Genomic DNA, 12875 nt, shown 5'->3' with positions numbered 1-12875 from the left:
GCCTTCCTTTCTGTCCTTGGCTGTTGCCGGGCAGGGCGGGGCGACCCAGGTGGTGTGGGTTGAGCCAGAACGCTGGAGGGTTTTGGGGGCTCAGGGCACTCACTGTGTGGCCCGAGATGCACCGTGAGTGGTCGCCTACCCACTCGTGAGCCCGCCCCTTCTCACCCACCAGGGCTGTGGTGTCCCCTGCAGCCACTCGGACCCCCTGGTTTCTTGAACCTGCATCGGGGTCCTTAGGGCACCCCCTCGCTCCTTGGCTCCGGTCTCCTTTCCTCCTGGGCAAGGGCACGCAGCAGCAGCGTTGGGCACTAGGGGGCGCTGTTGGATACAGCCCCGGAGGCCCTGGTGGGGACACCAGAGCCATTCAGCCATGGCCAGGGCCTGGTGGGGGCACGTGGCACGTCCACTGTGGACAGGAAGACCGAGGCCCAGGGAAGGAGCTGGGGTGTCGGGGCAACTTGGGGGCTGTCAGGACGAGGGGCCCCACCCTGGTGCCCACACCCACACTGCTTCAGGGGTCCCCAAGCTCCCGAACTTGCTGTCCCATTTGTGTCTGTGCGGCTTTGGGGGGAGAGAGGCCACGGTCTGGTAGATCCCCGTGGTGCCCGAGACTCCCGCGAGGGCAGAGCGTCCTGGTGCAGCGTGTAGGACCCCACACACCGCCCCTGAACGGGCGTTGGGAGATGTATTTAAAGCTTTTGTCTTTGAGGCGACTCGGTGGGGTCACGTAACAGGGGGACGCTGGGGTCAGCTCAGAGGAGCTTTGGCTGTGGGTGGGGGGTCAAACTGCTGGTCCCCATGGCGATGGGGCCCGTGGGGTAACCCACCCGGCCCCGCACTCACATCCGCAGGAGGAGACGCCTCTGTTCCTGGCCGCCCGGGAGGGCAGCTACGAGACGGCCAAGGTGCTGCTGGACCACTTCGCCAACCGGGACATCACGGACCACATGGACCGCCTGCCCCGTGACATCGCGCAGGAGCGCATGCACCACGACATCGTGCGGCTGCTGGACGAGTACAGCCTGGTGCGCAGCCCCCAGCTGCACGGCGCCCCCCTGGGCGGCGCACCCACCCTGTCGCCCCCGCTGTGCTCGCCCAATGGCTACCTGGGCAACCTCAAGTCGGCCGTGCAGGGCAAGAAGGCCCGCAAGCCCAGCAGCAAGGGCCCGGCCGGGGGCGGCAAGGAGGCCAGGGACCTCAAGGCGCGGAGGAAGAAGTCTCAGGACGGCAAGGCCTGCCTGCTGGACAGCGCGAGTGTGCTGTCGCCCGTGGACTCGCTGGAGTCGCCCCACGGCTACCTGTCGGACGTGGCCTCGCCGCCCCTCCTGCCCTCCCCGTTCCAGCACTCGCCGTCCGTGCCCCTCGGCCACCTGCCCGGCATGCCCGACGCCCACCTGGGCCTCGGCCACCTGAACGTGGCAGCCAAGCCCGAGATGGCGCTGGGCGGGGGTGGCCGGCTGGCCTTTGAGGCGGGGCCGCCACGCCTCTCCCACCTGCCCGTGGCCTCCAGCACCGGCACAGTCCTGGGGACTGGCGGTGGCAGTGGGGCCATCAATTTCACCATGGGTGCGACCTCGGGCTTGAACGGCCAGTGCGAGTGGCTGTCCCGGCTGCAGAACGGCCTGGTGCCCAACCAGTACAACCCTCTGCGAGGGGGCGTGGCGCCGGGTGCACTGAGCACGCAGGCCCCAGCCCTCCAGCATGGTATGATGGGCCCGCTGCACGGCGGCCTCTCGGCCACTGCCCTGTCCCAGATGCTGAGCTACCAGGCCCTGCCCAACACGCGGCTGGCCACCCAGCCTCCCCTGGTGCAGACGCAGCAGGTGCAGCAGGTGCAACAGCAGCCAAGCATTCAGCAGCAGCAGCAGCAGCAGAACCTGCCACCGCCGCCCCAGCAGCACCTCGGTGTGAGCTCAGCCGCCAGTGGCTACCTGGGCCGCAGCTTCCTGGGCGGGGAGCCGAGCCAGGCGGACGTGCAGCCGCTGGGCCCCGGCAGCCTGGCGGCGCACACCATCCTGCCACAGGACGGCCAGGTCCTGCCCACCTCCCTGCCCTCCTCCCTGGTCCCGCCCATGACCACCGCCCAGTTCTTGACGCCACCCTCGCAGCACAGCTGCTCCTCCTCGCCGGTGGACAACACCCCCAGCCACCAGCTGCAGGTGCCCGAGCACCCCTTCCTCACCCCGTCCCCCGAGTCCCCCGACCAGTGGTCCAGCTCGTCCCCGCACTCCAACATCTCCGACTGGTCCGAGGGCGTCTCCAGCCCTCCCACGAGCATGCAGTCCCAGACCACCCACATCCCCGAGGCCTTCAAGTGAGCCGGCGGCCGCGGGACCTGGCTGCCCGCCCCACCGCCCCCCCCGGGCCCTGCCGGGGCGACCGCCCGGCCGCTCCGCGGACGCCGGGCCCACCAAAGGAGCTTTTTTTCTTAAGAAACATGTTTTTATACAGAACGAGATGACATGGATTTGAAATTTTTTTGTATTTATTTATGTACTTTGATTTTACGTGGAAACACTGCCTTTTTATTTATATGTGCTGTTTTCTCTGGCTCCAGATGGAGGCTTCTGTCTGTTCCAAGGAAGCAAGTTAGTTCTCAGCCGTGATTTTTCTACTTAGGATAGAAATTGTTAGTATTTGTTAAAAAAAAAATGAACAAAGATTCATGATTTGTAAGTACCATTTATTTATTGATTTCTTTTTTTTTTTTTTTTTCAAAATCCAAAAAAGAAATAATGTCAGAGAAGGGAGGCCAGATTCGCATTGTCCGAGAACCTCTCCCGGGTGCCGGGGCGGCTGCGGTTTCCCGGGACCCCCAGCCCCGAGGGGGAGGGGAGCAGAGCCTCCACGCGTGCCCTGGGCACGTGGACTGACTTGCACCCAAAGTCGGAAGCAGAAAGGGTGCGGGTCACACCCTGAGGTGCATCTGGACGGTGCCGCTGACAGTGTGAGTCGGGGTGTGGATCGTGAGTCTTTGTTTTGGGCTCGGTGTTAGGTCGGCGTCCGTCGGCTCTGCCGGGTCTCGTTCCTCCCGGAGGCTCCTCGGCCCCGACCCGTGGCGTGCCCGTGGTGTTTCCGTGGCACACAGCGGGAGAAGTGGAGTGCGGCCATGCGGGGACCCACCTCGGCCCGCGAAGAGGACCGCTCCCCTCCTTGGGGGGCTCGACGCTGCCTGGGCCGCCCTAGCGGGCAGACGCCTCGGTGTGCCCTGCAGGTTCAGCGGAAGGTGGACTGGCTGCCGAGGGCCCCGGTCCGGCTCACGGGCCCGTTTCTGTGGACTCGCCGAGCGAGAATCATGGAAAACCATGGTTGTGTCTGGCCTTGGAGTGCAGAGGCCGCTAGTCCCAGGGCCCAGGGGGGCAGGGGGGGCACAGCTGAGGCGGTGGCCTTGGGGACCCTGCGGGCCTGCTCGTGGGGCACCCCTCCCGGTGTCGGGGGGGTTGTGTGCCCCGGGGAGGAGCAGATTCTTGCAATATCAAGTATAAGCCTGTGGCACTGTCTGTAAATACATTTTTAAAGGTGGATTTTGTTTAAAAAATCTGAATGAGCACGTCTGTTGGGGGTGATGTTGATGGAGGGTGTCACCACTGGTCCCACTCGCAACCCAGGCCTCGGGGCCTGCTGCCGCCGCCGCCGCCGCCACCGCAGCTCCTGCGTGAACCCGGGAAGGGCCTGCCCACGTGTCCGGGGTGGGTGTCCCCGCCTCGGCAGCTCCTCCGGCCTCGCCGGGGGCGACATCGTATCTCCCCTTGTGGGTGTGACAGACACGTCCCAGGATGTCGATTCTTACTTACTGTGTTTATAAGATAGAGTGTAGTTTACAGAAAAAAAAAAAAAAACCTTTTGTAAAAGTTAACTATGTGAAAAACTGTAGGTAATAAAAATGATGTATTTTTTTTCATCCTTTTTTGTTAACTAATTTGCAATAAAAAACAATACTGATGCCATTCAGGTCTTTGCTGAACTCGGCCAGCCACGGCCTTGGCTCCCTTGCTTGTGGGGGAGGGCAGGGAGGGAAGAAGGGACAGACCCCGGAGTCCCTCCGCCTTTTCTGGCTGGAGAGACACAGAGAGACCATCGGACCCTGGCCAGGCACCCACCTGGGCCTCTCCACCTGGCCCGGCCCCAGGCAGGTGGGATTCGGACAAGACTAACAGGGTCTGCTGTCCCCTCCTGCAAAGTGTGCTGCCCCCTGCCTCCCCCACCACCTAAGCACAGAGGGAGCCCAAGATCCCCTCCCCAAGTCCCCGCGTGTCCTCCAGCCCGGCTGCGCTGGGCAGGGTTCTGGAAAAGCATGTGGGCGCGTGGCCTGCCGTGCAGAGGGGCAGGCTCAGCCTGAACCCTGCCCAGAGCACGCTCAGGGCCCCAAAATTCCACCCCCAGACACGCACCCAAAGGAAGTGAGACCAGACCCGAGCCCCCGTGCACCCGCGGTGCCAGCAGAACCCGTCACATCGGCCCGGAGGGGGGACTAGCCCCAGCGCCCGCCCACCCACGGAGGGTGAGCAAAAGTGGGTGTGGCCGCGCAGGGATGGTTGACTTGGTGCCCCCTGGGCCAGGCCACCTGACCAAACCGAGTGTCTCTGGATAGGTTCACGTTTGAACAGGAGGACTGAGCCAGGCAGACCCCCTCCCCCGCCCCCCCAAGGGGGGTGGGCCTTGTCCAATCAGGCGAAGGTCTAAACAGAGCCCAGCGGCGGAGGGAGCGCGAGCTCCCGCAGCCAGGCCGCTGGGGCCGGGCCCCAGATCAGCCTCTCCTGCCTCCGGGCTGGGGCGGAGGCATCCGCTTCCCCGGGGTCTCCAGCCCGCCGACCCCAGATCTGGGGGCTTTGCCGCCACCGCGCTCATCGGGCGGGCCGACTCCTCGTCACACACCCCTTCACCGCCCACTCTGCACACCCGCCCGGCCCCGCCCCTCTGGAGACCAGCACCTGGCCGGGGAGCGTCTCCCAGCCGCTCGAAGGAGCCGGGCACAACGAAGGCGACCCCGCTGACGGCTGTGGCGTCCGTGGGAGTCCAGCCTCACGTTCTGCGAACGTCACCTCCCCCCATCGACTTCCAAGAGGAAGAACTAGCAGCTTTGTCTGACCTTCTGAGAAATACATTCGGGGTGGGGGGTTCCCACAGAGGCAGCAGGATGGGCCTTAGACCTCTCTGCTCCCCAAAGTCACTGGCCCCCCCCAGGAGGAGATACGTCCCCTTGAGCCTGGCTCACACTGGCACACTGGACCCCGGCCCTGCCCGTCTCCTGGCAGGCCCCAACGAGCCGCAGGGGTGAACGGCGCCTGGCCCTCCACTTTCTTCTTCGGGGACCTGATCCCCACGGCGCCCCCAGGCTCTGGAGCCCTGGCGCAGACTCCCTGGGCCCCAGACATGCCCACGACAGCCCGAAAGGGGGCCTGACACCCACCCATTTGTCCCACTGGGGGCCCAACCTGCTCGGGCTGCCGACGCCTCTCTGCGCCTCGTTCTAGTCCCTGAGGTATGGCCCTGGGTCGGCCCCTTCCGCCAGCCCCCACCCTCGGGTGGACCCCTCCCCCCACCTCCCCCTCGCACCTCCCAGGGAGGACGCGGCCTCTCCGTCAGGGCTGAGCTCGGCCGAGCCCCCTGACTTGGCCATCACCTGTGGAAGTTCTAGCTCCCGGGACCTCAGAATCTGGCTGTGTTTGGAGGTGGGTCTTACAGAGGCGAGGAAGGTAAAAGGGGTCCCCTGGGGGGGGCACCCTAACCCAGTCGGTTGGGGGACCTTATGAGGAGGACACGAGGACCCGGGGAGCAGATGGCCCGGCTGTGTGCCTAGGAGAGATGCCTCAGGTGGGACCAAGGCCGCCCACACCTGCGGCTCAGGTGTCCAGCCTCCAGGACATGAGAAAAACGTTTCCATTAAGCCACCTGGTCTGTGGTGCTTTGTGACGACAGCCCTAGCAGACTAACACAGGGTCTGGGGTCACGCCTCTGGGGGACGGCATGCACGTCCCGAGGGGCCGCACCCCCGGGAGCAGGGGCACGAGGGCACGGGCATCCGACCTGGCTGCATCCCAGGGACCCGGAGCCTCGTGCTTTCAACAGTCACGGCGCAGGACGTCGCCACGGCGGCCGCGGCCACCCGCCCCCGAGGCTTCCTCCCCCGCCCCCACCGCTGCTCGTGTGATGGGGGCACCTTCCTCAGCGCCTCCGGGATGACTCGGGGGCACCCCCAGCTGAAGTACGACGCAGGCCACGTCAGCGATTTAAAAGACAATATTTCAGTCGCCCCATTAAAAGAGTAAGAAGAAACAGGTGAAGTTTATTTTAATACGACATCTCAGTGAACCTAATACATACCATCATTCATCCTGGAACAACGAAGGAGGTCAGAGGCGCCAACCCTCCAAGAGTCAAAGCTCTGCGTGTAGCTCTAGCTGGCGTGGCTCAGTGGACAGCACAGGCTGCGAATGAATCAAAGGGTCACCAGTTCGATTCCCAGTCAGGGCACATGGCTGGGTTGTGGGCCAGGTCCCCAGTGGGGGCCGCGTGAGAGGCAACCACACATTGATGTTTCTCTCCCTCTCTTTCTCCCTCCCTTCCCCTCTCTCTAAAAAACAACAACAACCCCCGCCCCCAAAAAAACCCTCTGAGTGTAACTTCTGACTCCCCCCAAACCTGAACTCCTAATAGCCCGCCGTTGGCCGGAAGCCTTACCGATAACACGAAGAGTCAATCAACGCATATTTTGCACATTATATGTGTGATATACTGTATTCTGTTTTAAAAGATTTTATGTATTTATTTTTTAGAGAAAAGGGAAGGAAGGGGGAAAGAGAGGGAGAGAAACATTGTACATCTCTCAGTTGCCTCTCAAGCGCCCCCTACTGGGGACCTGGCCTGCAACCCAGGTTGCTTTTAAGAAGCAACGGAGCCCTGGCTGCTGTAGCTCAGTGGATTGAACACGGGCTGCGAACCAAAGGGTCGCAGGTTCGATTCCCAGTCAGGGCACATGCCTGGGTTGCAGGCCATGGCCCCCAGCAAGTGCACATTGATGTTTCTCTCTCTCTCTCTTTCCCTCCCTTCCCTCTCTAAAAATAAATAAATAAAATCTTAAAAAAAAAAAAAAAAAAAAAGAAGCAACCGAGAGAGGCATAGGGATTAACTGCCATGCGCCCTGACTGGGAGTCGAACCTGCGGCCTCTGGGTTCACCGGCCGGCGCTCAGTCCCCTGAGCCACACCAGCCAGGGCAGCTAGGCTGTGTTCTTACAACGGAGTAAGCCAGGGAACAGAAAGTGTTACTAAGAAAATCACGAGGAAGAAAACGTGCATGTCCAGCACTCACGGGGAAGAAGTTCGCACGCACGCGGACCTGACAGTTGGAACCAGTGTGAGAAAGGGTCGCTGTGTGCAAAGCACCACCCCCTGAAGGTGGAGCCAATGCATGGTCCCTGGGGCTGTTCGTGCCCTTTTTGGTGCCGCGCCCTCAAGGCCCGGCGTCGCTCCTGGTGCCGCTCACGGCGCACCGCAATTCGGTCCGGCTGTGGTTCAGGCTCTCCACTGCCACGGGGGGCCTGTGGCCACCACGGCGTGTGGGATGGACCAGAAGGCTCAGGGAGAGCCCCAGACACGGCTGCCCTGCACGAAGGGTGGGCGGTGTCTCCGTGGACACAGCAGATGCCGGCAGCCCACTGTTCCTGTTGTCAGAAAAGCCTCGCTTCCAGAGGCCGTCGGCGGGAGAGGCGGCCGGTGGCACGGCCCATCTACATCCTGCTTCCGCCTGTCACCACGGAGAACATGTCACCGGTGGGCCTTGCAATCCAGAACATGCAGGCAGGAGCCCCGCTGGTAGGGACGTCCTGTGGGAGAGCCCACGGCAGGGCCCCTGGTGTGGCCAGCGCCCGGAGCTACTCCGGAAAAGCAGAAACTTCAACCAGAAACATGCACAGGGGTCGGCTTCATCCCCGGGCGAACTAGGCCTGGGTGCTCAGTGTCCGGAGGGTGTTTGGCAGGAGGTTGGGGGCCCTGGGTCCGAAGACCCTTTCCTGCAGGATTTCTTTCAGACGATGGCTGTGCTGTGGGCCCCCAACCGACCCCCCTCACTGGCGGGGGAACCACACGAGGGCCACACACCAGCCTGTCCCGTTGCTGTGGTTTTGTGTCTGAAGCCACAGGACCACAGCAGACGGGCGGCTTGGTATCTGTGAGCGTCAGTGTCCCCGGGGGTACAGCAGGAGCTGGTCCGAGCCGGGCCCCTGGCTGGGGGGGGGAGCCCCACACTAAGCTCTTGGTGCTGGGAGGCCTCAGCGACGACACCGCCGTTGCTGTGCCGAATGCCAGCATTGCGCTCCTGTGTGGGCTCACGCAGGCCAGGCAGCTGCCCGTCCAATGCCCGCTGTCACCACCCCTGCACAGGACAGCACCCTGGGCACAGAGGCGGCTGTCTGTGCTGCCAAAGCATTACTTACACCCCGGAGTCAGAATTCTCACATTGTCACATGACCTTGGACTTGTGGCCACTTCCAGGACCCCACGGCGTGGGATCACCAATAAGATTACCAGCGTTCATTATGCACCTGTGACAGTCTGCAGGTTTGCGACGGTTCCTAGGAAGCTTTATCTTCCAGGACATTCCGCTGCATGTTGCGGTGAGGCGTCCCTGGCTCAAGGCAGACCCGCGCCTGGTGCCGTGGCCCTCGCCGCTTCGGTTTCCGGGCCACACCCTGGGACACTGCGAACCCCCGTGAGTGACCTGTCCCCCACCCACCATCCCCTTGTTGGAGAAGCAGAACGGCAGGCACCGATGCGGACCGCCACCCTCCTGGCCAGCCACACCTGGCCGAGGCCCTCACAGTTGCCAGGGCCCCTCGTGGGTGCAGGTGAGGCCGAGTGGCCGAATATCACCCTTTTTGGTTAAAAACCAGCACTTACCAGCCCCCACAGCGAGGCAGTAAATCACTGGGCTCGGAGCTCGGAAACTTCCTGCTTTGTGTGGTTCTGTTGCATCGACTCGGGGCATCAGCAGGGCAGTTGTTCTCAGCAGCTACCCCCACCCTCCCCCCACCAGTCCCTGGGGGGTTCGGAGATGAATGATCCCCCCACTGGGCGAAGCCTGGAGGTGACGTGAAAAGCCAAAAACCTTCCTCTGGCTGCACTGGGGCCGGATCCTGAAGGAGCCTGGGTGTCCCCAACACCCCACAGCCGCTCCGGGCCCCACACGCCCACTCGGAGGTGGTGCTCTGCCGCCCCCTGCTGGCCGCGCCCCGCCAGTGCCCCTTTGGACCAGGAAGGTCCGATGGGGCCTTCCACCCAGACAGGTGAGTCTGTAGGTTTCCACCCGCACCTCACCCAGCACGCACAGCCACCTCCTGCAGGAGTGTTGCCGTCCCATCGGACAGATGAGGAAGCTGAGGCTCAGGGAGGTAGGTGTCTCCTCTGAGTTCACCCACTCAAGCTGGGGCCCAGTGATTCCTGGGTCCATAGTTTTATCATCACTTGAGGGGCCACCTCCCCTCAGAGGACTGGGGGAGGGGGGGCTGGAGGGCCTATGTCACTCAGCCTGTCATTTTTCAGACAAGAGAGGGGGGACTTGCCAAGGTCACTGCTGGGAGGTGATGCCACCGCCAGCCTGGCACTTGGCTACCTGCAGGCCCTGGCGGTCCTCCCAGTCCCACCCAGGCCCCACAGCACCAGCCCCAGCCTCCAAGTCCATGCCTGGAGGTTAAGTGACCAACAGGAAGCTGCTCAGGACCCCCCTTCCTGTCCTGCCTGCTGCCTGGGCCTGTGTGTGGGGGAGGGCACCAGTGCTGTGCGGGACTGGGGGCTGCCGATGCAGCTGGCAGCAAGAGAGCGGGGTCCCACCCTGGAGGGTCACCTGGGGTTCGGCTCTCCCACCACTGTGGCCCCAGCAGCCTCGCCGCTTGTCTAGGGGCCCTGAGGCCACCTCCCGGGGTCCTGGCTCTCGCCAGTGCCTTGCAGAGGGCCTGGAGGAGGCCAGGCTGATGGCGGCAGTCCTGGCCGAAAGCCCCTGGACTCTCCTCTTCCTCTCAGAAGTCAAATCCCCGTGCAGGACCTCCACAGGGCAAACCCACCAGCCATTGCCATGCCGTGGCCCGAGTTCCGGGTTTCTGCCCTCGCAGGGGCTCTGTCTGCTCAGGCCACGGAGGCTCCTTCTCTTCCGCCACCGAACCCTGTCCCACACCCCCAGTGGGCCGGACCCAGGCCTTGCCAGGCGCCCCCTGCCCACACATGGGCATTCGCCGCTGCCCAGTGTCTCTGCTCCCCAAGGGTAGAGCCCGGGGCTGCCTGTCCCCTGGCCACAGTCTGGTCCCTAGCACTGCCCGGCACGCACAAGTGTCTATGTGCAGTTTTAGGAAGAAGGTCTCCGGGGACCCGGCCACAGCTAAGGGGCACCACGCAGCTCTCCTGCAGCTCCGGTCCTCTGTGCCCACTCGTGGAGGCTGCCCCTTCCTCTCTCCAGGCCACCAGGCCGTCCGGGCCCCCCGCCACGCCCCAGCCCCAGGGCCCAGGACTGAGGGTGCAGGCCGGTGTCTGAGTGGAGTGCCTGGCGAGGAGCAGGCCTGTCCTGCAGACACTGACAAACCACGTTTCATGCAGCTGCTGTGTGTGGGGTGGGGGTGGGGTGAAGGGCTGAGGTGGGAGATGGAAGCGTATGGCCTCTGAGTCGGCAGCCCCGCCCCCGAGGGCTCCTTCGAGGACAACCGGGCTGGCTGGTGGTCAGGAGGAAAACAGCTCCACAACTGAGAGGTACAAGCCCCAGGCTGTGGGGGAGGGGGGGCAAAAGGGGGTCCCTGACCCGCTCCCCCACTGTGCTCCCAGACCTCTACCATCCCACGGAAATACAATGCCAGCCACTATGGAACTTTTAACTTTCTACTAGCTACATTTCAACTCAGTATATCCAAAATACATGTTATCACTTCAACGTGTAACCGAAATGTATCGATGAGCTGATGGATGAGACCATGGCACTCCTGCAACCGACCCCTCCCCTGCCCCTGTCAGGTGCTCAGTGGCATCTCCTTGGATGGACAGACCAGTGGGAGGGGCCGTCTGTCATAATCATGGAAGGCTGGAAGGACAGCCAGGTTCTCTGGTGCAGCCTCCGCCCATTGTCCTGGGAAGTGTGCCGCCCTGGGCCCTCCCTCCCTGTGTGCTCTGGGGACTGTGACAGTAACTCCACCATGGACCTTTGCATGAGGAGCTACCACTTTGCCCCCTGATTCAGGTAACTTTAGGGCTGATTCTAGCCAACCTAGGCGGGCTTCAGGGAAGTGGTGACATTTCTACTAAGGAGAGGGCATTGCAGGCAGCAGGGAGGAAGCCTGATCAAGAATAGCGATGGCTCTCAAGGCAGCACGCCTCCTAGGCACAGGTCCGGCGGTCTCACCATCGCAGTCACCCTACACCCCAGTTTGCCCAGACAGTTCCAGGTCACACCTGTTGTCCCAGCAGATGCATCAACAGTGCCCCCTTCTGGTCCCCACACTGTCCACATGCTCACCCTGCCTGACCCCCAACCTGGCCAGGGCCTTGCATTTGCCCAAGGTGTGTTGGTTTCCGCAGCTTGTGGTTGCTCCAGGTTAGATCCCCCTGGGGCCAACCCCTGGGCTCTGCGGAGCACCAGACGGGCAAATCGGGGATTCGGCTCTCAGGCTACCTGAGCTCAGAAGAGGAGCCAGTCCCGAGCCCGGGAAGGTCGGTGCCTTTGCCCCTGCATTTCCCTTTCAGGAGGAGGGCTGACAAGGACACCTCTCTCTGTGGGGTGGTTTGTTGGGGCGGAGAGACCGCAGAGCACAGGCACCCCAGGAAGAAGTAGATCGAGGGCCAGGGCTGGGTTCTGCCTGGCGCTCTCCAACGCTGTGTTGAAACAGGCTGGGAGCTCAATTTCTGCAAGGCAAATGTTAGCTTAGCAGAGTGGCCACTCAGAAGGGCTGAAACTCTCCCGGCACCCGCCTGGGGCTCTGGCAGCGTGGCTGCTCCCTGGCCAGGCCACAGCAAACGAATAGCTGAGCCACACTCCTTCCCTCTTCCCCGGCCCCTGGGTCCCACTGGGGACCAGGGTGCCTTCACACCCCAGGGCCTGCGCCTCAGCCACTGTCGCGGTAGCAGCAGCCACCAATGACAGCTCGGCCACCAGGAGATGTCACCCTTCCTACCTTCTGGAAGGAGCTGGTCAAGGGGTGTGGGCTGCTGCTTTCCCCCACTGCTGCCCGGCAGGTGTGCAGGTGAGTGGGCCCGGCCTCCCTCTTCTCACCGGGAAAAGGAAGCCACAAACGGCACCACCCCTTCTTCCCTAAGACCCTGCACACGTGGGCTCTGACGGCACCTGCTGGGCGGGTGCCAGGATGAGGCAGCAGCCCTGGGGAGGGGCAGGAGACCGGGGCCGGCAGGAGACCGGGTCCCAGCAGTCTAGCCTGTCGCTGGGTACCTTGGGGGTCGCGCCCATTCAATACAAATAACCACTCAACAACTGTTGGAGTCTCCGTCCACGAGGCTCCGCAGTTTAGGGGACCTGACTGGGCCGTCGAGGGGTATCAGGCAGACGAGAGGGGCTGGAGACTGCGCGCCTAGCGCCAGGCAGAGGGAGAGGACCGTTCGGAGTGTGTGCATGGGACAGGCGCAGAGGGGCCAGCGGAGGTGACTGCCGAGCCGGCGAGGAGGGGACCTGGGCGAGGGGGGCGGCGCGACTGAGAGCCGACAGGACGACCCCCGAGGCGCGCAGAGGTGGGCAGTAGGGTTTCGACAGCGGCCTGTGGACTGGCGGCCGGCGACACCTGCCCCTTCCACGGTTCTGGGGAGCAGACGGGCATTGCTTCCCGAGATCGAGGTGTGAATGGAAACCGATTTCGCGGGCAAAACTGGAAACCCAGGACGCAAACAGCCATCA

At 63.2% G+C, this 12875-nt stretch overlaps 1 protein-coding gene across 2 annotated transcripts in view; it reads left to right on the top strand.

Moving 5' to 3' along the window:
* The window catches only part of NOTCH1 (notch receptor 1), a 41248-nt gene extending 37424 nt beyond the window's left edge, over positions 1 to 3824 (top strand). The window contains exons 34-35 of one of the 2 annotated variants that reach the window (XM_036022428.1): positions 852 to 1832; positions 1863 to 3824. In XM_036022428.1, the coding sequence (XP_035878321.1) occupies positions 852 to 1832; positions 1863 to 2318 (1437 nt within the window). In that variant the 3' untranslated portion in view covers positions 2319 to 3824. Of the gene's footprint in view, positions 1 to 851 lie in introns of both variants that reach the window. The other variant, XM_028511345.2, reaches the window with a different exon arrangement.
* The last annotated feature ends 9051 nt before the right edge of the window (positions 3825 to 12875 follow it).

Source organism: Phyllostomus discolor, chromosome 3 (genome assembly GCF_004126475.2).
Source record: "Phyllostomus discolor isolate MPI-MPIP mPhyDis1 chromosome 3, mPhyDis1.pri.v3, whole genome shotgun sequence".
NCBI classification, from domain to species: domain Eukaryota; kingdom Metazoa; phylum Chordata; class Mammalia; order Chiroptera; family Phyllostomidae; genus Phyllostomus; species Phyllostomus discolor.
The sequence above is the reverse complement of the archived record's forward strand: the minus strand, read 5'-3'. Positions and strand labels throughout refer to the sequence as shown.